Source organism: Odocoileus virginianus, chromosome 5, assembly GCF_023699985.2.
Source record: "Odocoileus virginianus isolate 20LAN1187 ecotype Illinois chromosome 5, Ovbor_1.2, whole genome shotgun sequence".
NCBI classification, from domain to species: Eukaryota; Metazoa; Chordata; class Mammalia; order Artiodactyla; family Cervidae; genus Odocoileus; species Odocoileus virginianus.
This window is the reverse complement of record NC_069678.1, coordinates 70,441,600-70,468,446: the sequence shown is the minus strand read 5'-3', so window position 1 is coordinate 70,468,446 and position 26,847 is coordinate 70,441,600. Positions and strand designations below refer to the sequence as shown.

The 26,847-nt window shown below is 37.1% G+C and overlaps 2 protein-coding genes across 3 annotated transcripts in view; one reads left to right on the top strand and one right to left on the bottom strand.

Moving 5' to 3' along the window:
- Positions 1-10,657, top strand: part of PRKAA2 (protein kinase AMP-activated catalytic subunit alpha 2) — a 73,012-nt gene extending 62,355 nt beyond the window's left edge. For both annotated transcript variants that reach the window (XM_020904411.2, XM_070468113.1), the window contains 2 exons: positions 1,452-1,578; positions 2,852-10,657. In XM_020904411.2, coding sequence (XP_020760070.2) covers positions 1,452-1,578; positions 2,852-3,090 — 366 coding nt within the window. In that variant the 3' untranslated portion in view covers positions 3,091-10,657. The remainder of the gene's footprint in view (positions 1-1,451; positions 1,579-2,851) is intronic.
- The window catches only part of FYB2 (FYN binding protein 2), a 77,586-nt gene continuing 61,114 nt past the window's right edge, over positions 10,376-26,847 (bottom strand). Inside the window, exons 13-17 of the mRNA XM_020904309.2 lie at positions 21,853-21,936; positions 19,239-19,320; positions 15,867-16,023; positions 15,729-15,762; positions 10,376-15,177 (exon numbers count right to left, since the gene is read on the bottom strand). Of these exons, the coding sequence (XP_020759968.2) occupies positions 15,156-15,177; positions 15,729-15,762; positions 15,867-16,023; positions 19,239-19,320; positions 21,853-21,936 (379 nt within the window). The 3' untranslated portion in view covers positions 10,376-15,155. The remainder of the gene's footprint in view (positions 15,178-15,728; positions 15,763-15,866; positions 16,024-19,238; positions 19,321-21,852; positions 21,937-26,847) is intronic.

Below are 26,847 nucleotides of genomic sequence, written 5' to 3'. Positions count from 1 at the left end.
TACACATTATACCATCAGGGCATATTTATTTAGTAAACAAATACTTTTCTGTAAGTTGAGAAAACTTATTTGGCTAGTATTTTTAGTCCTTAGTTGTGATGTATTTTTGTTACTCTCATCCCACATTTTGCTTTATTAGTATTTTTTTGTTTTTTATTAGTACTCAAATTCATTTCAGTTCTATTTGACTATATGTTGGGGGGATCTGTTTTTCATTTTCAAGTGTCTTTTACTGTTGTTCCTTTCTTGAGGACTGTGAATGTACTTTTAAGGGAAGAAAAACATATTCAAACATACCATGTAAATATTCATTTGACATGTTTTTATTTCATTATTTGTATATGGAATGAATAAACAACGGTGAAAGTGAAAGTTGCTCAGTCATGTCTGACTCTTTGTGACCCCATGGACTATACAGTCCATGGAATTCTCCAGGCCAGAATACTGGAGGGGGTAGCCTTTCCCTTCTCTACGGGATCATCCCAATCCAGGGATCAAACCCAGGTCTCCCACATTGTAGGTGGACTCTTTACCAGCTGAGACACAAGGGAAGTCCAAGAAGATTGGAGTGGTAGCCTATCCCTTCTCCAGCAGATCTTCCTGACTCAGGAATCAAATCAGGGTCTCCTACATCGCAGTCTGATTCTTTACCAACTGAACAATGAGGGAATAAACAATAATATTTCCTTAATACCATTTAAGAAAGAGCTCCCTTTTCTGAACAGTTTTATTTAGTTAGTTAAAAAAGACATGTTAGTGTCTTTAAAAGTCCTTACTGAGAAATTTTTGGAACTAATTTGATAAGGTATTTTGAACACTAGAATCTTCTTTATCTGAGTTGCAGTTTTATTATCCTCAAAAGGCAAATAATACCTTCCTCACAAGATTACTATGATACTTAAACTTTGTGACAGTACCTATTAACAGTGCCTGATTCAAACCATTAACATGTTATATCTCCTTTTTCTGTCTGTTCTATATTCATAGTTAAAGGTATTCAAACTGAGACAGGGAAACCAAAATATTTTGGCAACCAAAATATGGTTTAGAGTGGAGGCGTGTCTGGAATGAAGGCTAGACTCTTAGAATCTCTGAGTTCCCTTTCAATTTTAATTGCTGTACACAGTATTGTTGAAAGCAAAAGTCAGTCAGTCATGTCCCCATGAACTTTGTGACCCCATGAACTGTAGCCTGCCAGGCTCCTCTGTCCATGGAGTTCTCCAGGAAGGAATACGGGAGCGGGCAGCAGTTCCCCACACAGTACTGTTAGTGGGGATTAAATAAATACTAAACTACTATGTAATGTAAAACACAATCATTCAGAAATTTGTTCTCTACCCCAACCCTTCCAATTATTTGTTTAGATATTATTCTTTGCAATAAAAGTAATGGAAATATTTTATAGTTTTTTATTTTGAATGTTTTTTTATAAAGAAGATTTTTCATTTTAGGTAGTGAATGCATACCATCTACGTGTAAGAAGAAGAAATCCAGTGACTGGCAATTATGTGAAAATGAGCTTACAGCTGTACCTGGTTGACAATAGAAGCTATCTTTTGGACTTTAAAAGCATTGATGGTAAGGAAGCCATGCAAGCATGAGCTCTGAGAAGATAAAACTTGGCACTAGTTGACAAGATATTAAATCATCTCAAAGACATGGTGGGTAGTCTTCTATACTGGTTTTTAGTAATCTAGATTTAACTAAGAATGTAAGTGAAACAAAAGGATTGAAGATGAGGAAAATCTCTAATCTAGCACTTCTTCTGGAGAAGTGCTTCCTCGTTTTTTAAAAAAAAAAAAAGTCATTTGAAGTGTTGACTGTGGAGGAAAATAAGGAATAATAGGGAAATAATTTTTACCTACAACTAGCTGAATTAGGTTGTCACACTTCTCCTTTTATATTTTATCAGCAAGCATTATTATTTATAATAGCTAAAATTCCCTGTTGATTAGTTTCTTTTATCTTGGGTAGCCCTGGTGTCTAGATAGTCCTTTCCTGGGATTTGGGTTGGATTTTATGCCCATGGCCATCCAAGAGACAAAGGAGTCAGGGGAGCTGGTCATGTCCAAGGATCTAGTATGAGTTGAGAGTCATACTTGGCTGAGCAAATGTGCTTATTCTGCTCAGAGGCCCAAGTAGGATGTGAGCAGAATAAACCAAGAATCCACTGCTGGATGGAATCAGAGGAAAACCGAGTTCAGAGTTAAGGAAGCTGTTTTCAACAGTTTAAACTTTATTCTTAAACTGCCATCAACTATAGTTGTATCTGTATGGTTCCTAGAACACCTTTTTCAAAATTATCCAGAGTTCTTATTAAAATGCAGATTCTTGGGAACTCTCCCAAATTAGAAAATCTGAATCTCTGAAGATGGGTCCTTGGGAAACTGGGAATCAGCATTTTTCACAAGATTTCCTTTGCCCCTTCCCCCAGGCAATTGCAGTGTGCTCTGAAGAATCAGTGCAATTGTAACTTCTGTTTTTATATTAATTATTTTTTGTTGTTGTGATATACTGCAAGAAAATAATCCTCCAAAGGTGTGCTTTCTTCAGATAAAAGGGTATCAGGGACCTTTGACTTCGAGGTTGCTGTCAAAGAGTACGTTGAGAAGGATTTAGTCGTCACATTTTGACTGTGTGGCAGTGTTACAGTTGGTTAGTGATGTCCTTCACAGTTGTGGGAGGGAAAAGCTTTTGCCACCCCTACTCCTAAAACACTGCAACATGACATTGGCTCCCAGGATGCTCTAGGTCAGATGTGTTCACTTAATATTCTGAATAAGATACCTTCATAGAAGGGCTGGGGGGACTACACTGTTCATGTAAGTTGCTCTTCTTTGGTCCGTTTCAGATGAGGTGGTGGAGCAGAGGTCTGGTTCCTCAACGCCTCAGCGGTCCTGTTCTGCTGCTGGCTTACACAGACCACGGTCCAGTTTGGATTCTGGAACTGCAGAGGGCCATTCACTCCCTGGCTCTCTCACGGGCTCCTTGACTGGAAGCATGTCGTCCTCTGTCTCACCTCGCCTGGGCAGTCACACCATGGATTTTTTTGAAATGTGTGCCAGTCTGATCACTACTTTAGCACGCTGATGATCTTTCCCTAGTTTTTTTCTTTCTGTTATTGCACTGTGAAAATCAGATATATTCTTTAAATTATTATTTTACTTATGGCTATCACATACTCTGAAGTACTGGTTGAGAGCCGTGACTGTCTTCAGGGGACACAGTACCATTGAAATTTACTGAAAAGGAAAAGTCTGACATTTTATGTACCGTAGACATCTGTAATTCTGTTTTGCCTATTATAAATTCACGTAGGCAGTGTCTTTAATATGTGAACACTTATGAAGGTTATTGTTAACCTAAAATTGTGGATTCACTATAGATGATTAATATACCTTTACTGGTGAACTATCTCAGTCAACAGGTAGTTTGGCAACATCCTGCTTTACTGTTTAGTGTAGGTAAATCCTGTTTGCTTCGTAAATTTCAGCAGGCTTTAAGCTGTGTTTATGCACAAGATTTAAAAATAACATAAATATTGGTAAGATAGTATTTAAATGTTGAAATCTTAAGAGCCAGCTCCCCCTCCCCCAAATTTTAGAACCAAATTCTACTAGCAGTTTCTGCAGATATTGCCCAGTGTTCAACAGAAGGGCTGTGGTCCTGAAACAGGTAATGGTTATTTCCAGGTTCCTTCAAAACAGCTATAACCAACCAGAGGTTTTATCTTGAGATTTTCCTGAATAACATATAAGAGAGCCTTCAAGGTTCTACTCAGTACTGGAACATCTGGAATTATAACTTTTGTCTTTTTCATAAACTTGTATCATTTTACAACATGCCTTCAAAATCTACCTTTCTCAAGTTCTTTTTCACTGTATTTATTTTTGTACTCCACCGAGCATGATAAAATAGTTAAATGAAACAAAGCAAAATGTCAACGTCCCTTAAAGAGAACTTTTACCTTTGGTCTCTTACTGTGTGTGGTGGTGAGGAGTGTGTACCTGTCCTTTTGCATCCTGTAATGCTAATTACTCATCAGAAGTTTGTTATTGTAGTCACCCCACTCCCTCACCTTCCCTAATCACCCTTGTCTTTGCTTATTGTTTGATCCTTAGTGGCTGATGGACTTAGTTTTGAAATCTTCTCTGGTTCTCTGTCTTTGTTCTACATCTTGGTTGCTAGCCATCCAATTTGAAACACTGTTCTGGCCTTAAGGGCTTTTGTGTACTTCCAAAGCTTGGTAGGCTTGTGACCTTCACTGTTGAACCTGTTAGGGCAGGGAAGCCTTAAACATTAAAAAAAAAAATCTCTCTTGAATAAATATATGTGTTGTTTACATATATACATATATGTATTTGTATACCAGTGCTTTTAAAGGAAAACCAAACTTTTTTTTCTTTTTTGGCTTTGTGCAAGTTTTTTTAAGGCTTAAAAAAAAAACACCCTATATAAAAAGCAGGGTAGATAATAGCCCATTGATTATATTCTGTTTTAGTAAAAAATATTTAATTTTTAAATTATGTGTAATTTATCTAATTTGTATTTATTCGTCTTGTTCAATATGTTGTAATTAACAGTCTCATTCACCTGACTTACCCTAGAAATGATTAAGTGTTTAAGCTCTTGAAAACAAAAAGTGAACACTTCCTTGACAGATTGCTCTCTCTTTGCCAAAAGTAACGTGTTTCCTACCAAGAAGCAGATGAGGATGTTAAACCAAATCTCTCTCGTGTCTGGGAAGGACAAGTACGTCCGTCTCTAAAGAGGGTCGAGCCAGGAGTCTGCAGTGTGCCGCTTGGTATTGTTTAAAAAATGGTGTTACATAACTTTAAGTATGACTTAATATCAAAATACAAGGAATCCTTGTTTGCCAATTTGAAAAAGAGAGTGGGGTTGCAGTTAAGGTGTTTTAAAAATTTAAACCTTTGAAAGATTGCCATCTAGTGGCATCAAAGTATACTTTTTTGTGTGTATTTTTATAGGGATAAGCAGTCCTGCTGCATTAATCTCGATGTGTATATACATCTGGCAAAATTTTGGCCCCAACAAATGTGTAAATACCTCTTCTGGGAAACACAGGGCCACCTCATAATGGGATGACCTTCAAAATAAATTAATCTGACTCCTTACTCCCAATGACAAAATCCCTAATAATTTTGAAGGCAGAGAAACAATAAGAAGGAATCCAGTGGCATTTTAACTTCCTTAGTTTAATGAATCAGATGTTAGAAACATATTAAAATTGCTTTATATGGCCATCATGTTTTTTAAAGTTAAAAAATTATATACTATTTTTTCATTCTTGCCAGTATTTATGAATATCTATGTTTCGATAGCTACGTGTTTTCAGAGAACCAAGGGTCACAGTTTGGGTTTTTGTATGCTGAAGTTTTTAGAGACAGCTCTTCTGTGAATGTAGCTGATGTGATTCATTGGTATGCAGAGAGAAGATTACAGGAGGCTCAGTCCAGCATGATAGGTCTAGAACATCTTCATAGGAGTCTCTCTGCAGCTCATGCAGGACAAGGGAAAGAATCAGTTGCTAAATTCCCACATTTCAGTCTTGTAACCTGGATGAGTGTGGATGTGGCATGTGGTAGACAGACCTGGGGTAGGAACACTTTCTTCATGTTATGATTTTGAAGGAGAACTCTATTATTAGGCTACAGATAAAGTCTTAGCTATATCATGGAAAAGGAGTCCATAATGGTTCTAGAACAGCATTTCTGAAACTGCATTCTTTGAGATGCTCTGCAGAAAGGGGGTTTCATTGAGCAAGTCTGATAAATGAAACATGTTACTCTCCTGCTTAAAGATGACAAAGGATGTGACCATTAAAGACTTTGACCAGTCCTTCTGTGGAAAAAGAAAATCATTTAAATTTGTTTAATCCTGCTTTGTCCAAATTAATTTAAACATTGTTTTAAACTTACTATCCCTTGGGGGAAAAAGCATATTTGGAAAATACGATTTTAAGAAAATTATCTACCAGGTTGCCATAATTAGGTAAATAAAAATAAAAGTAGGATTTCATTTGCCCTTATCAGTTGTTGGAGAGAATCTGATTCGAAATCAGAATTATTTTAACCTGTATACATATTCATCTTGAGCGAACACTGGGTTAGTGGAATTTTGCATGCCTACAACTTATTTCATAGCACTTTGATTGTCTTAATCAGGTTTGGTATTTTGTGGAGAGCAAAATTTATTCTTTTTTTGTGTTGAATGGATAATTTAAAAACCTTAAATAAGATTACTTGTAAAAATGGTGTAAGAGACTAGTGACTAATGCTTTGGCTCAATGGGTAATGAGTCAATAGCTTTGATTCCTTCTTTCAGAAAGTGTACATTTCAGTGAACATTTTCTGAACACTTTTTATATAAGAACACACCAAATTTAGATCTAATTCCAGTTATTCTTCAGTGAAGGAACAAACAACATCCCAAATTACATATGTAGGGTGGGAGGCAGACTATTACAAGTTGGGCTTTTGTTTTGATAAACAGACATTTGAGACTCTTTTGTAACCTCTGGTGTTTGCATTCCTTGATACTTGCTAGCCATAAAGAGAATCCAGGAGCCTAAATTATTCGGAAGTAACAGTATTCCATGTCAGGCAATTGGCTATATGTAGGACAGACGGTTCTCCCCTTTCCTTTCTGCAAATAGGTTTCCTGTGACAGTTACATAATCCTGGGCTTGCTTTCTCTTATTCCCTAGCCAGTTTGTACTCAGGGAATACAAATTGATTTTTATATTAGATGAGACATAATTGAGAAAATAATCATAAACAACTGTTACAGATTCTTTGACTATTTGGATTTATCTGAAAATGTACATTTTATTGAATTAATCTAAGCAATGTACCTTCGATTTTATAAACTAAATGATCGTGGAATCTGCCTGCCATAGGCACTGCATCTTTGTCTCTTCACTGATTAATAGTTTAAAGTCTTGTTAATGACTGTGAAATCTAAGTATCTAAATGCTAGACATACTCACAGTTTTGTCTGTTTTTATTTCTTTTTAAAAGACCTCCACGTTTTCAGTTTGGCGTTTCTTTACCTGATACTTTTGTCACTCTGTGACTTTTTAAATAGAGAATGTACTTTTTTAAAATAATAGATCTCAGAGACTCTAAAATTCTGGATGAGGGATCTGTGCAATTTGTAAGTCACATCCTGTGTTGGGCTTCATTTTTATAACCTCTGAAGTGGAAGGGAGAGATTAAAAGACCCCTAGGTTACCTTTGAGCTTTAAAATTGTCTCTTCTCTGCCTTTTCATATGATTTGTATTAGTATTCACTTTTTACATGCTGAGAGATTGTATACTAATGTGAATGATCTATATTTGCTTGGCAAGGTGTTTTGAAGATACATACTTGAATGTTTTTCTAAACGCAGCTGCCCCCTGGAATATAAATGACAAAATCATCCAGAAACCAAACATGTTAAAATATTAATATCATGTATGTGTATTTGCCATACTGCAAAAGATGACAAATTTGGAATGATGGAAGTGTTCCATACATTTTAATAGTGATTGTGGCTCAGCTGATAAAGAATCCGCCTGCAGTGCAGGAGACCTGGGTTCAATCCCTGGATTGGGAAGATCTCCTGGAGAAGGGAAAGGCTACCCACTCCAGTATTCTGGCCTGGAGAATTTCACGGACAGTACAGTCCATGGGGTTGCAAAGAGTCGGACACGACTGAGTGACTTTTCATGTCACTTTAGATCCACAGACCCTCCATATTTTTTAATTTATTTAATACATTATCCACCTTGTGTGTTAATGATTTTCCAGATGAGAAAGCAGGACCAGAAAGCTTTTCACAAGCTTTAATGCCATATAATGTTCAATGATGATCACTGTTCTTTATGTGCCCCCTTCCCTTGGGGGAAACAGTCTGAATCACTGAAACATCTTAGTAGCTAAGTAATAAAAATAAACATAGACGCATTGCTTTCAAGTCTTAGAGTGACATGAAGTAGTCTTAATATTTTTTAGTTTATTTGAGTGAGTTGATTGTACTAACTAGATGTATTTATGATTATATATTGATTTTTGTTAAGTACTTCTAAGTTATTGAGGGTGCTTAAAACTACTGAAGAAATTTTTTAGGCCATGATTCTTTAACTTTATTTATGTGATTCTTATAGCACAGTGCTTTTTTAAAAAGTAAAACCAGCCCCAACTCCTATCTTAAATTATCATAATTTTTGACTATTAATCTAAATTAGGCTTGTCTAAATTTCATATACAAATTGGTAATTTTTCATTTCATATGTATATTAGATGATAAGATACTACTCTCATAAAGTATATTTCTATTCATAAACTACCAAGTATTATCAGCTTGATACAGATTCTTCCAGACCTTATAGAAATTTAAAATGTAATTTATGTTTGAGCTTTTAAGAGTATATCTTATTTACACAAGTTGCTGGCATCCTTACCAGCTTTTTCCATATAGAATTATAATGCATTTGATGCCACTGAACAGTAATAACATGAAGAACAGGACCCACAGTATAGACTAGATTAAGTGTTAATTCAGCTTTTTCAGCCATAACCTGATAAGAATCAGTCTGGGTCTAGAAGTGATCAGATTGTGGGACTGTGTTAATTTTGCGAGTCAGTGTTTACTGCCAGCCTTGCACAGCAATGCCAGTTTGCAGCCATGGTTGTGTATGTGATTTTCTGTAACTACTGTTTATATATAAAGCAGTTCAGATGTTATGGAAGTAGCTCATGATTTTATCTGGACAAACAGGGTAGGTAAATTTAAGTTACATTTGAAAAAGTGCAATTAAGGAAATTCTAGAGTAGAAAGCTCTTTGGAGGAAAAAGTGAAGTGTTTATAGAACATTCTAGCATGACAACACTTTAAAACATATATAGAATTTTGACAAGGTTCATACAGTGTGAATTTTTTAATTCAAGGTTTGCTACTTTGTGTTGATTTATAATTTCAAGGAAGGAATAGGAACATTCTACCCAAGGAGAACTACACAGTTAATTTTTTGCTGTTAATTTAAGCTTGCATTTTTCACAAGTAAAAGTCCTTTTTAAATTTTGTTACAAAGAAAAACCATTTTTCTCGACAGGTAATGATTTCCTAAGGTGGAAAAGAGAAATAGATCCCACTAAAGAAGCAAAACACCTTAATTAATTGTGCCTTCTCTCTTAAATTGTAGGAATAATAATTAGTTAAAAACTTATTTAAACTGTGTTTTTTCCCTAATTCTTCTTATTTTTACTTGTCTGTCCTCCACAGTCACATTGTTTGCTTTTGCCTGTTTGTTTTTGGGTTCCTTTGGCCAGACCTCACTGTCATTGTCAGAAATTGTTCACTAGGTGTGTCTGTTTATGTCGTTCACTCTTTAAGTCACCTTGGTAAATGTTTGGCTGCCTTCTCATGGTTTTAAAATGAAAGCAATGAATAGCAATCTTTATATTTCAACCCTTTAAAAAGTTTGTAAGGGAAATAAATAATGCAGAGCAAAGAACAAAATCTAATTTGGAATCTGATTCTCAGTTTGGCTGCTGTGGCAGCAGCAGGTCATTTAACCTCATTTAATGTTTTCATCTATAAAATATGGGTAATAACCTACCTCACAGATATGTGTGAGAAACTGTTTGGAGGCCCTTGTTTAAATACAGGGTTTATCATCATATTTAATGTAAATTCCTTTTTTTTTAATAGATATCTTTGATACTAATAGGATGAGTAACTTGATTTTAAGGTAAGTTATGTGGTAAGAATGTAGTAGAAAAATGTTTAGGAACACAATTTCACAAATCATGGCATTCTTATTTTAAGTGACTTGAAATTTCTTGAAAATATCAAATATTCAAATATTAAATTTGTCTTTTGTTGCAAGAGATATTCAGAACTTCTTAATATGTTGGCTGAAGATGCCTTAACATACCAAATTACAGCTTTCTCTCCAGACTACTCACAAATATCTATGGTTGTAAAATGTTTTGAGTGTTTAATGTAAAATTGTTATAGAACTGTGAACTCTGAGCATAGTAATCTTAATATTGTTTTAGGAAGAATGCTTGTGTTCTGTATCATATATGCTTAAATATCACACAGTGACTTTGGAGTGCAACAAACAAAACTGAAAGTTGACAGCCGTTAGGTTGTTGTGTCCGTGACAATCATAAGAAAATATAAGATTGGATATTGTTCAAAAAAACTTCAGGAACATCTTTGGGGAAAAAATTCCATAGGCTGATAGATTTACCCATCAAAGCACTTGATTACATATCTAGTAAGGTAATTTTTTTAACTGTTAAAATTGGGATCATGTTTTATAATTCATTTAAGAAACAGAAAAAAAAAAAAAAGACCAGACTCTTAGTGCTTTTGTGTTTTAATAACCATAGATGAAAATTTCAGTTTTGTTATATATATATATATATATTTTTTGTGAATGTTAAATGATCAGTGGAAGGATCTGTCTTCCAAGCAACTGTGTGCTATGGGTGTCCTCTTGAATTACACAGCATTTCATAGTTACAGGTTCTCCCTAGTTAATATTTGCACTGTACAAGCTCACAGGTAACAAACACAAAAGAGAAATGATTACTTCCAAGCTTTTTTCACAAAATCAAATTAAAGTCTGTGGTTAATTTGAAAGCTCTTTTGTTTCTATTCAATCATTGATACTCTGCATGTCATTTAATAGCTGCAGACAAAGCTGTTGTAGAACTTGGTTGCCGCTGACCCCTTGGAGATTCCATACCATCTTTGTCCACTTTTGTCTTCCTTGTTGTGAACTGTAGTTTCTAACTTTAGCCACTGTATTAGTTTCCTATTGCTGCTATAAGAAGTTACTATAAACTTAGTGACAACACAAATTTATTATCTTACAGTTCTGTAAGTCAGAAGTTCTGTGGACTTAGCTGGTGTTTCTGCATCAAGTCAACACAGGCCGACAACCAGAGCAGCAGTAGGGAAAAGCTCTGGGCCGAATCTGTTTCAAGGCTTATTCAGGTTGGTGGTGAATTCAGTTCCACGCTGCTGTGGGACTGCAGGCCTGTTTCCCTTCTGGCTCTTCACTGGGAATCACTTGCAGTTTCTAGAGACCAGCATCATTGCCTGGTCCATGGCTTCTTTCATACTCAAAGCAAGTAACAAAGGCTTCATGCTTCAGACATTTCCTGCCTCTTCTTCACTACTTCTCTGACTGCTCTGGTTATCAGGTCCATGCTATTAAATAGGGCTTACCTGAATAATCTCCCTATTTTAAGGTCAGCTGGTAAGCAAACCTAATTTCATGTAAAAAGTTTCTTTTTCCCCAAGTCACATAACATATTTATAGGTATTAAAGTCAGGATAAGAAGATCACTGAAGCCAAAATTCTGCTTATCATAGGAGAGGAAGGGAAAGGCCTAGACAACTTCAGGCTTACAACAGAGTTTTACCCTGAAGGCTGCTGAGAATAGAGAACAATGTAAATGTGGTCCTATGTGCTTATGATGGTCACCTCCCATATACTTTTTGAAAATCATCCAAGTTGAGATTTATAAGATTTCTATTTGCTTCCTCAAACTTCTAAACTTTTCTGATTTCCTACAATAAGCATCTATTACCTATACAATTTAGGAAATAAAGGGAAGAGATATTCAGTAACAAAAACAAATATGTTCTCTTCAAATTTTGGATAAAGAAAATAAACTCTTTTAAATCTCAACTTGGATGTTTTTCAGAAAGTATACAGGAGGTGACCATCATAAGCACATAGGACCGCATCTACATTGCTGTTCTCTGTTCTTAGCAGCCAGCAGTGTAAAAACTGTTGAAAGCCTGAAGTCTTATCCCTGTTACCCAGAAACAACCACTTCTTAGCAGTTTGTCTTTATGTATTGACTTTTTTCTCTTCCTCTGCTTCCCTCTAAAATCCTATGTTTTAAAAGTTCTGAACATATGTGGGAGAGGCCCTGCTGGAGAGAGTGCTATGGTGGCTTAGAAGACCACGTGTTTCAGAGGCACTGGAAAGGAGGAAGGGACGGCTCTGTCGGTGCATGTTAGCAGGTTGCTGGTGGCCTGGCCTATACATGAATGAGGGTGTCTTTAATCTCTGTTAGGTTCAGGTCCTTTTGCAAGCTGTTTTTCTCTGACAGAGTATTGTCATCTCTAATGATATCTTTTGATACAAAATTAAAAAGTTAAATAGAAACTAGTCTTTACATTGAAATGTTTTGCTAGATTAGGGTTTCTAGGAGACAGATGACATCTGCTTGAGACATCACTGAAATTATAATGTTTGCATTAAGGGACTTTGTAGATTAGTAGCATTGAAACTGAACTTCATACACTGTGATTTAAAGAATGGAAGGAATGTGGCTGATCATGAAATAGAAATAACTACTTTGATGTAGATGGAATGTTTTTCCTAAAAATATATTCCATATCAGTAGTTATTAGGTATTTGTCTATATTAGACCAAATGGTTTATACTTTAAAAATATAGAAAAGTGTTGTTTCAAAAACCTATTAAGTATATTTATGTAAAATTTTTATATCCTAGCCATTCTTTTTTCTTTTAAAGACTGGATTATTTTATTAACATCTTAGTATCATCCAATTTTAACAATTTACTGAAACCAACATGCTTCTTTTTCATTATATGATTTTTATCCTCTTTTCTTGGCTAGTAGATTTACTAGCATAAAAGATTTCTTGCTAAATTATAGTGACTCTCTTGCTATCCCATGAACTGAAGCCCATCAGGCTCCTCTCTTTCCCAGGCAAGAATACTGGAGTGGGTTGTCATCCTTCTCTGGGGAGTAATGATGACAGTTTTTCCCTAATAATGTTTCTGGTAGCTGTGGGATCCATCAGAAGTGGCTGCACTCCTTAGGAAATAGAGCAGATGGCCTGATGCACCTAAGGACACCTTGGATTGATTATGAGGCCATATCACACTCACAGGGTTTATGCAGTGATGTACACATCAGCCTTTTTGCCTTGATCTCCCTTACAGATGATTTCTGAATCTGAGAGGTCAAGATATCCTAGCCATTCTTTCAAGTCTTAATTTCAAAAACCTGTTTTTGTGTTCAACATCTTCCAACTTCACAAAAGGCCAGGTACTAAAATAACCACACTTATACAGTATTTTGTATTAAGGGTTTTAGGACACTTATTTATCTATATTATTCTATTACAGCCTGACAATAGTCCTGAGATGTAGACAAGGTGAGTGCTATTAGCGCTGCTTTACTGATGAGGAAATAAGAGACTCAGAGCTAAGTCATGGACTCAGAATACAGGCCATGCCACAAGACAACATGAATGGGACAGAGCTGTGTCAGGTAAAATTGAGTCCCACTGTCACCTCAGGATCTAAGGTCATGTTTTGGTGAGGTGGCAAGAGTGCGATGTAGGTTTCGGTCCTCTTTGTATAGGAGCACTGCATGAATGGTCTCTGCTCAACACAGCCTTGCACTCCCTCTCACTCCGCTTGGGCCACACCTTTCCTTGTCTCTCCTACAGTGCCTGCGGTGTGGGAGACGGCTGCAGTTGCCTGGCTGCCCTGCCTCTCAGAGAGTAAATTTAATTTGGGGGGTTGGGGGGGGCGTGGTCCACGCAGAAATATATTCCGGGTCTTTGGTGTCAGCCTTAATGTCATCTCCCAAAAAAGAAATTTCATAATCATGTCTCAATCCTGTTTCTCTCTCACCTCTCCCTCTAATGGGGCTCCGGTACTATATATACTTCTATTGTGGCTGTCTTAAATTAAGGTTTAGTGCTCTTTTGCCTTGAATATTGCAAAGATGACTAGTCTCTCCTCGTTATCTGTCATCCATAATCAGTCAGCCATATTACCATGATTATTTTTTCCTTTTCTCTCTAGACATCTGGTGTTGTCTTCCTGCTTAAGACCACTGGATGGTTCCTACTCTCTAGAGGAAAAAGTCCAAGTGACCTCTGTTACATTCTAGCCCTGGTTTACCCCATTTCAGCTCTTGCTACTTCCTACCAGATACACTAGGCGCCTTCTACTTTGAATTTCTCCCTGGTCACCAGGGTGGGCATCGACTTCTCTGTGTCTTGTCCAGCAAATATATTATGTTTAAAGACCAAGTTTCGGTGTCCCCTATATGTTGTTATAATTGTTATTTGTAATAATCTCTCCACCTATTTTCCTCTCTAAGCCCTATGAATACCTTTGATACTTTTCATCTGGAATAAGCCTGGCCTTTCTTGGCACATGCCGTTTGGAACAAGAAAAAAAAAAAAAAGATAAAAGAACCTACAAGCTTAAAAAATAGTGTCACAGTATAGAGGATGAGGCCATGGATCATGCCCTTGAAGGTCAGAGTCACCCTGCCTAACATGCCGTGTACATCATTTGAAAAATAGAATGTTATTTACAGCTCAGCTTATTTTTATTCTCTGTAAGTAAAAATACTTATAAATTATTTTAATACATATTAAGGCATAAACAAAATAATATCCTGTTGTCTAAAGTAAAAAATGGTTATTTTAAACAGATACAGTATATAATTTAAATGTTATTAAACATATTTAGGCAGTTCTGAAAATGTTGGGTGAATTTAGGAAAAAACTACTTTTCAGCATCCTATTCCCAAAGAAACTAATTTTTGGCAACATTTGTTAGATTTTTAGTTTTATAAAAATCAATGAGAAATGTCCTCCTGCTTTAGGATTATACCTGAAATTGGAGTATTTGAAAGATGTTGGTTACACTATTTACTTATCAGAATTAAATTACACCCAATTTAAATGCACAACATCATCTTGAAATTATAAACACTCGTGTACTAATATTAGAAGCAAACTAACCATCTGCACAACTGACTAGGTGCCATAAGGCATGATTTCTAACTTTGGACATGGCTCATTAAACAAGTGCTCAAATGCCAACACACACTGTTTCACATTTTGAGCCAGTAGTGAAATACATACTGAAATAGACATTGAAAGATAACCGTTTAGTAGTAAAACCAACATCTAAATATGGAGGATTTTTCTTTTCTAAGTTGTTAACGAAAATTTCCACAGATTCCACCGTCTCATGCTGGCAACATAAACTAATGTAAAGCAGGGCTGAGACCTTAGAACTAGTTCACACTTGAGCAGACCATACCACTTGATCTTGATCTCTCTAAGGTGACCAAACTTGTTTCCTGAGGGAAAAAGGGAGAAATAAACACTTTGAAATACAGGCCCATGGAAGAGGAAGAGATTTGGGGGGGATTTCTTATTCAGTTTAATATTCTTATACTCCTTTAAAATGTTTACAAATATGCTCTTTAGAGAAGTCTGATAACATACTCAGAAGTGGCAGGCAAAAAATTTACTCTTCCAAGTAATTTTTATTGAATAAAGAAAGAATTAGTTGCTTAGTTGTGTCTGACTCTTTGTGACCCCATGGACTGGTGTAGCCTGCCAGGCTCCTCTATCCATGGGCTTCTCTAGGTAAGAATACTGGAGTGGGTTGCCATTTCCTTCTGCAGGGGATTTTCCTGACAGGGATTGAACCTGGGTCTCCCACATTGCAGTCAGATTCTTTACCATCTGAGCCACCAGGGAAGTCCTCCTTATAGAATAGAGCACTGCATATTTACAAACTTCTCCTGAAGTATATATATGCAGTAGTCTTTCCTTGAGACTCATGTACACAGTAATGAATTAAGTATTCAGAATTTGATTTAAAGTACAAAGTCAAACCACTTACTTGAAATCTAGATGTTCAATTAGCACATGTCCATCTATAGAAATAAAAGTCACTATTACTAATCTGAAAGTTATAATGCTTTGAGTTTTTTTCAAAAGCAGTGATTGAAATATTATGGGCAATAACCTAGTAACTTACATTTGCCTTCAGAATTGCGGCATATCACTAGATTTTCGTCAGAGATATCGATGACTTCCAGTTCTTCTCCCGGGGTTATTGGCAAGTCAGATATTCCATTTCTTGAATTATTGGAACACACCACTGCTGTGTTGATGACAGTAATCTCTTTGTCATACTGAAAGAAAAAATTACTAATCAGAACATGCTTGCATAGACTTATTCTTTTTCATTATAACAACATTAATGGAGGACATACTATGGTAACCTCAAAATAAACTCAAGAGGCCAGATATTTGTTAACTAATGTTTAAGGAAAAAGAAAATAGCAAGATATTTAGGGAAAGAAAGGTTATTTAAAGAAATAATAGTACATTTATTTATTATCACAACCTTTACATTTGTTTGGTAAGATATTTTCAAAATGTTTTCATATCCATTATCTAATTGTAGTAGAAGGAATTCTGGGAGGTGAGAAGGTGGTAACATTGGTATAAATTAAGTATTGTGAATGGTATATTAATTGTTCCAGTAATGAAGTCAATCAGTAAACCCAGGAAAGGACAAGTTATAAAAAGAGGGAAACAGAAAACCTCTTTGTGTAGTAGTGCTTTAGAGTTTATAATGTTCTTATATATATAGCATTCTAGATGGCACTCTTTCCACCCTTCCTCTTTAGTGGGTTCATATATTCTTGCATACATGTATTAATAGCAGCAGCACACATATTTTAAAGAGGTAGGAATGGTGTGTAGCTTCCCTGATAGCTCAGTTGGTAAAGAATCCACCTGCAATGCAGGGGACCCCGGTTTGATTCCTGGGTCTGAAAGATCCGCTGGAGAAGGGATAGGCTGCCCACTGCAGTGTTCTTGGTCTTCCCTTGTGCTCAGCTGGTAAAGAATCTGCTTCCAACTTGGAAGACCGGGGTTCAATCCCTGGGTTGGGAAGATCCCCTGGAGAAGGGAAAGGCTACCCAATCCAGTCTTCTGGCCTGAAGAATTCCATGGACTAAGTCCATGGGGTCGCAAAGAGTCAGACACGACTGAGCAACTTTCACTTTAGGAATGGTGTGTGGGAACAGGTCCCACTCTCCCTTGGTGGTTAAAGACAATTACTTGTGGAACAACTGAGGGATTCGATTTCTAACCTTAGGAGAGTATTTTTTTTTTTTCTGTGTTATAAAACTAGCCAATCTACCCATGTACAGGTACACCACCTTTTAATGTATTGAAATCCACTTCTTGGAAAAAGTTCTAAAATATGTAGCTTATACTTGCAGATGTCTGCTTCACTAAGTTAGGGTAGCCACACATCTTCCTTTGCTCAGGATAGTCTCTATATTTAATGTCTCAAGTTATAAATACTTACTGTGATTAACTGTGCCTCCTTCCCCTCAGAAGTGTCCTGGATTTGGATGATGAATTATGATGGGTACCAAATGCGATCTAATCCACAAGATAGGTTTTTCTTTTGCCTACTAGAGTAATAGCTTCTTAATTGATCTTACCCTTTCCAGATCACTGTTCACAATGCTTTCTTAAAACGCAAATCTGGTTTTTTAAGATAAAATTCTAAAAACTCTTCATTCAAACTCAGATTTCTTAGTTTGACATTTAGGGTCCTTTGCACAACATCATTCCCCATCCCCCTCTCTTTCTTTTCCCTTCATTGAAGCCTCACCAAGCTATATGATAATCCTGAACGCACTGTGTACCTTCCATATTTCCATGCCATTGCACTTGCTGTTTTCTCTGCCTGAAGTGCTTTTTTTCTCTTAAGCACTATTCATGAAGGCGTTCATGACTGCCCTGTATAATTTACTGTTTTAACTGTACTTTGTGTGTACCCCATGATGGCATTTAATCAACATATTGTCTCTCGTAAAATAAAAATGGGAAATTTTATCCATTCTTGCACCCTCAGTGCCTCACACAAATGAAGTACCCAATATTTTGGTTGGATGTGATTTGAGGTGAGTAAAAATTATTGAAACTGTATAGTTTTCCTAATGATATATCAAGGAGACTCACCACAGGTGATTGGGAAGAATGGACTCAAGAGAATGGGAATTTCTGCTGCCTATGAAAGTGTCACAAATACAGTGGGGAATAAAAGCACTAGATGGAACATAGGGTCCTTTCAACAAGTAATTGTTACACACTCATTTTTCAACTAATCAAATAATGTCATGGTTTACAGTAAGTAATTTCATATTACAATTTATAGATCTAGTAACCCTAATTAGCTTGGTTCAAGCAGAACTTATAAATGATTAAGAAGTTTTTGTGCTTATTCCTAAGTTGAGTCCAAAAACATTTTCATACAGTGTTAGGTACTACACTAACCTTCTTGCCTGGAGAATCCCAGGGACGGGGGAGCCTGGTGGGCTACCATCTATAGGGTCACACAGAGTCGGGACACGACTGAAGAGACTTAGCAGTAGGTACTACTATTATGCTCGCTACATGGACAGGATACATAATATAAACCCTGTCCTCCAGGAGTTCATAGTTTAACTGATGAACATGTATTGCAACAATGCTAATGTTTTGTGATAAGCTAGAGGTTTGCTCAGGTAGAAAGTATTGTAGAGGAAGAGTAATTTCTTTAATCAGCAAGCGTGAGTTCCTAGAGGCGATGCCCCGACTAGGTCATCACAAGTGAACAGGTGCTAGTCAGATGGAGATGTGTGTCCGGAAGGGCTCAGGTCAGTGTCTGAGGAAGGGACCAGCAGGACGAGGATGGGGGTGGATGTTCATTCAAGAGACAGAACGATGAACAACTTGCTGCCAAGGCACAAAGAGCACGGCAGAAGAATGACGAGAAATAAAACCAGGAGGACGGGGGTCATGATGTGAGGAGCATTCTGTAACTCTCTCCATCCAACGTCTGGTATGCGGGAGGTGTTCAGTGTATGTTCCTTAATAATGCTCACTGTGACAGTACATGAAACCAAAAGGGAGGTGTCTGAACCTTGAGATTACAGAAAAACGCTCCATGGACTCAGTGACAGAGTTGATTAATCATTCAGTGTACCCACTTTTATGTTGGGAGCTAAGGGGAAATGAACAAGACAAAAATCTGTCCTTTAAAAGTGACTCAGACTTTAGTTCAGACTACACAAACACACACACACACTTTGGCTCAAGGAGTCAGGGAAGGGTAGATGACATTTGAACAGAGTCTTAAAGAACAACTTAGCAGTTTTTCCAGGCAGAGGAAATAGCATGTACAAAGGCATGATAATACAGAAATGTATCAGGAAAAATTAACCTATCACATGTTTAATCAAAGATCATGACAGTCCCAGAGAGGCAGATGTACACTGCACTTAACAGAATCTTTAAAAAAAAATTTAATTCCTCTGTTAATGTTTACCTTCAGAGAACATACCTTGAATCTTTCTCTAAAAAGTCTTTCTTCTCTTTTCATCCTGTCCTTTTCTAAATTTTGCTTCTTGGTTTTGAAGAAACTCCTAGAAGATGGCAAGAAATGTGCAGGTAGGGTTAAGTGTTACTGTATATAATAAAACTCTTTATCTTCCAAAGCTATAAACTCATTCTACTTCAGGATATATTCAGGTATAATTATGTGTATAATTTTATACCATCTTATTGTTGCCTCTTCTTTCTCAAATCTGTCTGCATACTTGCCTCCAGAGTCATCTTTCTAAAATTTAATTGATCATATCACTCCCTTGCTTAAAACCTTCCGGTCTGTCTGTGCTGCCCTTACTGTAAGATAAAGTCAGATCCCACTGTGTTGTACACAGAGTATTTTATAATCTGGCCCAACCCCCCTTTTCAGCTGTCCTTTTCCACATAACATTCAGAGTCTACATGGAACATCTTAGAAGGTGGGCTGTCATTTCCATGCCTTTATACCAGAAAACCGCCCTCAAACTTCTCTGAGAACTGGCCATCATCCTGATTAATAAAGGGATAATAAAAGGGTTGCACTAAAATTACACTAAAAAAGTAATCCTTACTTATTGGTAGAGTAAGTTATGGTAAAAAATCATTTAAAAAGGAACAAAGACTCAGACAGGGAGTCAGGAGCACTTTACATTAAACTGAGGAAGTTCCACATGATCAGAGGAGTCACTTCCATACTTCACCACATTCTCTCACTCCCACAAAGAAAAAAATAAATATATAAAAATAAAAAGGAACAAAGAATGCATAGAAATTGATACATCAATCTACAAGAATAATGTTAAACTCAGTATTGCATTTTCAAATTACTCAGTTGAGGAAAACAACTATAATATATCAGTTTGTTGTAAGAAATAAAGCACTAGAAGATTGTTTCCTATGTATAGTCATTAAAATAGTGGGTTTCCCCAATGGCTCAGCGGGTAAAGAATCTGCCTGCAATGCAGGAGTCATAGGGTATGTGGGTTTGATCCCTGGATCTGGAAGATCCCCTGGAGTAGGAAATGGCAACCCACTCTAGCATTCTTGCCTGGAGAATCCCATGGACTGAGGAAAGCTTTTTTTTGGCAGGAGATGGGGAAAGTAAAAAATTTCACTGATACTTCATTTCTTGGAATTTTGTTTTGCTATGCTATGCAAAATTAAAAGATGCTTGCTCCTTGGAAGAAAAGCTATGACAGACCTAGACAGCATATTAAAAAGCAGAGACATCACTTTGCCAACAAAGGTCCATATAGTCAAAGCTATGGTTTTTTCAATAGTCATGTACAGATGTGAGAGTTGGACCATAAAGAAAGCTGAGCTGAAGAATCAGTGGTTTCAAACTGTGGTGCTGGAGGTGATGGTTAAGAGTCCCCTTGGACAGCAAGGAAATCAAACCAGTCAATCCTAAAGGAAATCAACCCTGAATATTTACTGGAAGGACTGATGCTGAAGCTGAAGCTCCAATACTTTGACCCCCTGATGTGAAGAGCAGACTCATTGGAAAAGACTCTGATGCTGGGAAGGACTGAGGGCAGAAGGAGAAGGGAGCAACAGAGGATGAGATGGTTGGATGGCATCACTGACTCAAGGGACATGAGTTTGAGCAAACTCTGGGGGATGGTGAAGGATGGAGAAGCCTGGTGTGCTGCAGTCCATGGTGTTGCAAAAAGTTGGACACGATTGAGTGACTGAACAACAAAATGCAAAAGTAGAAGTGTGATGTTTAAAGGTAGAAAGATGCTTTTCTAGTCTTGAATACATCTTTCCAACTTGGAAAAAGTAAATCAAGTCTAAACTTAAAAACTTAGAGAAGGACCATCCTCCCCTTTTGCCATTCTCTGAGTTTAAATTTGGTACAGACTGATGTCTGATTTTGACTTTTCTGGACAGATTTCCCAGAGTAGACAGACTATATAATGTTTTCAGCTCAGTGACTGTTTAGACAAGGATTTCTCCAAGACATTAGTTAAAGTGCCTCAGCTCCTGCCCTAGATCCCAGCAACTGAGAAGACTGAAGCACAGAGCACGAAGCCATCATCAAAGATAGTAAAAAACATCACCTCCCTCCACAGCCACCTAGGAATTTGAATCACATGAATAAAGGATAGATCTTGAGTCAATAAAACATTGTTTTATTTCTAACATTAATGTAGTGATCACTAGAACTATATTGTATCAATATGTTAGGGAAATCAGCCTTGCTATATGATACCCAGTTTCTCTTCTCAAGGCATCATTCAAGTTCTAAATGGTATATTATTTAAGTTCATTCTTACAGGGAAAAGGTTCCTACAGTGTAGAGGAAGATGGGAAATTTTTCATTCTTTGATAAAAAATGATGGCTAGAATTCTCTTCTTGCTCCCTATCTACCAAAAGCAGGAATGATAAATGTGTGTGACACTTTACATTTTCATATCCTCTTTCTCTTTTAATCCTTTCTGTTGTACTGTGATATAGATGTTAATATTCTCATTCAGTAGATGACGAATCCAAATATCAAATTTAATAAACTGCCAAGATCACACAGCTAGTAAGATGTATAAACTGCAACAGAAAAACTGTAGTGTGAGTGCATTTGTATGCTTACCTTTCTGATTCTTTAGCACCTTTTTTCTTTTTTTCTTTCAATGCCAAAAACTTGGGCTTCCAAGATTTTCCTTTATCTTCATCACTGAGAAGAAAAATATTTTGTGCAACTAAATTAAGATTGAACTAAAGTTCAATTGATGTTTCATGGAAACATCAATACTTTTTGGGCAACTGTGTTTTACCAAAAAACTAGAAAGTCATCTTGAAGCATGTTTTGATAATCTATGGCAAGGCCAGAGAGTAAATATTTTAAGCTTTGCAAGCCATGCTGTTTATTGTAACAATTTGACATTGCCGTTGTGACTGTATTCACAAAAACAAGTGTCTGGCCATATCTGGCTCCCAGGCCGTAGTTTGCTAACGCCTGATCTGTGGCAATCCAAATTTGAAGCCAGACTCTGAAAAATAATAGATATACATATAACTGAATTGCTTTGCTATACACCCAAAACTAACACATTGTAAATCAACTGTACTCCGATATAAAATAAAAATCGGAAAACAAAAAGCAAATTAGAACCCAGAAGCAAGAGATCAACTTGTTCATAATCATACTTTCTCTCCTTTCTGAGCCTGAGTTTCTTCACCTATAGAACATGAATGATAAAATGGACCCTCACTGTGAAACAGGACTATCCCAATTATGTTTAGCAGAAAAGAATACAAAGAGTGGAGAGGGTATTATGGAAGAAACAGTATTTTTGAGCACCTGTGTGTCAAGTCTTATGCTTGGTATTTTACATATGTTAACTAACGTGTTTTTTACAGGAAGCATTGCAACAATCAGTGTTTCATAAAGTTTTACAAAGGGGGAAATAGATGATATTTGTAACTTATGATGGTCACAGAAAGGGTACTTTGAACCCAGTGACTTTGTACCAAGTGTGCTTGACAACAAAGTCTATAGTCTTTGATCATGCTTGTTGCTTTAAAACGTTTCTTCACTTGTTCAGTTCAGTCACTCAGTCATGTCCAACTCTTTGGGACCCCATGGACTGCAGCACGCCAGGCCTCCCTGTCCATCACCAACTCCCAGAGTTTAACCAAACTCATGTCTATTGAGTCGGTGATGCCACCCAACCATCTCATCCTCTGTCGTCCCCTTCTCCTCCCACCTTCAATCTTTCCCAGCATCAGGGTCTTTTCAAATGAGTCAGCTCTTGGCATCAGGTGGCCAAAGTATTGGAGTTCCAGCTTCAACATCAGTCCTTCCAATGAACACTCAGGACTGATCTCCCTTAGTATGGACTGGTGGAATCTCCTCGCTGTCCAAGGGACTCTCAAGAGTCTTCTCCAACACCACAGTTCAAAAGCATCAATTCTTGCAGCACTCAGCTTTCTTTATAGTCCAAATCTCACATCCATACATGACTACTGGAAGAAACATAGCCTTGACTAGACGGACTTTTGTTGACAAAGTAATGTCTCTGCTTTTTAGTATGCTGTCTAGGCGGGTCATAACTTTCCTGCCAAGGAGTAAGCATCTTTTAATTTCATGGCTGCAGTCACCATCTGCAGTGATTCTGGAGCCCAAAACAATAAAGTCTGCCACTATTTCCCTATCTATTTGCCATGAAGTGATGGGACCGGATGACATGATCTTAGTTTTCTGAATGTTGAGCTTTAAGCCAACTTTTAACTCTCCTTTCACTTTCATTAAGAGGTTCTTTAGTTCTTCACTTTCTGCTATAAGGGTGGTGTCATCTGCATCTCTGAGATTATTGATATTTCTTCTGGCAGTCTTGATCTCAGCTCATGCTTCATCCAGCCAAGCATTTTTCATGATGTACTCTGCATATAAGTTAAATAAGCAGGGTGACAATATACAGCCTTGACGTACTCCTTTTCCAATTTGGAACCAGTCTGTTGTTCCATGTCCAGTTCTCATTGTTGCTTCCTGACCGGCATACAGATTTCTCAAGAGGCAGGTCAGGTGGTCTGGTATTGCCATCTCTTTCAGAATTTTCCAAAGTTTATTGTGATCCAGACAGTCAAAGGCTTTGGCATAGTCAATAAAGCAGAAATAGAGATTTTTCTGAAACTCTTGCTTTTCCAATGATCCAGCAGATGTTGGCAATTTATATGTTCATCATTGATGTGAGCAAAACTGACCCTTCCTTTGTCGATCATTTGTATGTATGTGGTGTCTGCACATCAGAACACAGGAACTCTTCACTGGGTAAATTATAACCACAAGGTTACTATGTCAGAGAAATTTAAAAAGTTCTCAGTGACACTGTGTCACCATTCCCTTCAGATTATGGTCCAAGTGCCTAACAGAATACCAAGGACTCAGTATCTAACCAGCATTAAAGATGCAGCCTAGGAATATGAGATTAACATATATAGACTACTATATGTAAAACAGACAAGCAACAAAGATATACTGTATAGCATAGGGAATTATATTCTGTATAATACCCTGAAATGGAACATAATCTGAAAAAAAATAAACTGGATCACTGTGCTGTACACTTGAAACTAACACAATATTGTAAGTCAACTATAGTTCAGTAAAATAGATGCAGCTTAGCCAAGGCTTTCAAGAACTTGCCTAGGGATCTTGCCTAGAAGGCTTTCCAGGACTTGCCTAGGGATCTCCCATCACTCTTTGCTCAAGGTCCACTGCCTTTGGAGTCTATAACAAGGAGCTCAGCAGTTACTTTGGTTCGCAAAAGATGGGATCCAGACAAGCATTCTAGATGTATCTACTACAAGCTTATCACAATGCTAGGCAGAGAGGAAGTATTCAGTGAGAATTCATACATGGACTTGTTAGGAAGGAGCCATGTGGGCAGGGAATAGGCAAAGCAAATGCCTTCTGAGCAGTTTATTTTCTTTGCTGATTATAAAGCAGTGTATTCTGGGTATTTAAAAAACTGGAAGCAGAACTAGAAGAAAGACAAATTAAGCATAATCTGACCTCTCAAAGGTCCAAGTTTCCTTCTGAACATTTTCTAAGCACTTTTAGAAACTGAATTGTGATCAAAACTGTATATATAATTTTGCATTCTGCTATTTTTCAATTATAGTGAGACCATTTACCCATGTCACTGGAAACTATTTTACATACACTTAAGTGGTCATGTTGACTAATATTCCTAGTGAATTTGGGTTGTATTAAACATTTCCTTTTATATACAGCCCTGAGATAGACATTTTATATATAATTTTAATGTTTCCTTTATTTTTTACTAGAGCTAATTGCTTGTAGCAGAATTACAGAAAGGGTTTGGGCATTGTAGATACACAGTACCATATTGTTCTTTTGGAAGAGTCATAACAATTTTTACCCCTGCTAGCCATGTGACCATTATGGTCAACTCTTTGCCTCTCTGCAACTTGTTTTAGCTTTTATAGGGATCTGGTTAGAGAGCTTAATGAATTTGACAGGACAAGGATTGCTTTTTTGACATATCACAGGTTAAGAAACGAAGATCCAGAGAAGTAAGAGGACATGCCACAGGCCCCACTAGCACCAGACTGTAGAAGCTGTTCCAGTGTCCTTTTCAAGATCCCCCTCTTCTTCCTTTCCTTGCTGACTCTCTAGGAGGAATTCTAATGAACAAAAGGAGATGAAAAGCAGAGGTCTGGATTATCCAGCAACAATTTAACCCAGAGTTGTTTAGGCATCTCTTCAACCTAATACCTACCAGGACATGACATACAAACTACCCAAGCTTACAAGAACTCAGATATCATCTTCTGTCTCCCTCCTCATCCCAAACTGTGCTGTTTTCCATCAGTATTCCATCTGCTACAAATGTCTTTAATAATTGATTCATCTGAGGCCATACTACAGAAGATATATTCTATCACATGAAGTAGAAATTGGTCAGGTTTTGATAGGCTTAAGTGACTTGGTAAGTATCATTTAATCATAAAGTATCTTCATTTTTTCACCATCTCAGAACACATTTTGATCATTGTTCCATCTGAGCGACTTTAATAATATTCCAATAAATATCTTGCTTCCAACCTTCCCTCCAAAGCTTTCTGCAGAAGGATCTATGTCGAGTTACTCTTACTAAAGTGTGACTCTAATTATATTGCCCTCTTGACCATAGTTCTGGACTCCCTTATTCGGCAGTGAAAGTGTTAGTCACTCAGTCGTGTCCGACTCTTTGGGACACCATGGACTACAACCTGCCAGACTCATCTGTCTGTGGAATTCTCTAGGCAAGAATGCTGGGGTGGGTTGCCATGACCTCCTTCAGGGGATCTTCCCAATCCAGGGATTAAACCAGTGTCTCCTGCAGCAGGAGGATTCTTTACCCACTGAGCCACCAGGGAAGCCCTATTTGGCAGTCAGGCGAAAGAATTTTCTATAAATAGGGCTCTCCCAATACAAAACTACTAGGTCCTGGATAAAGGTTGTCTGTGTGTGTGTTTGTTTTTAACAAACTTGCTATACCTTGCCCTTGTATGAAGTCCTGCATACTATATTCTAATAACCTCCAGCAAATAAATTGAAACTAGACAGAGCAGTAAGCAATATGCAAGCACAGAAGACAAGTCTGTCCTGAGGAAAATGCTATCAGCACCACGATATTTCAGAAGGTTAAACTTTACGTCAAGAGCAAGGTAGGAGTTAAGACAAGTCATTATAGTAGATTTTTTTTAAAAAGCCAATTCAGCTATATTTTATTTATACAAGACACGGTGAACAAGAATATGGAAATCAGAAAAAAGCTAAAAAATGTATACTAGGGAAATACTAACTAAAAGATCAAGGTAAAGATCATGAAAGATCAAGATAAAGTATCACTAGGAAATTAGCTCAGTGTTGCAGTGAAGAGAATGGATTGGGAGTCCAGTTGCCAGGGTTTGAATCCTTATTGGCTGTGAGCTTGGGCAAATAACCTAACCTCTGTGTCTCCACCTCTTTTTTTTTTTTTTGTAAGGATGGACTTCTATTTTTTGTTGAAAGTCTTGAGGACTACAAATTACAAGCTAAAAGTAGATCACTATGTAGAAACGTAGTGAATAGATT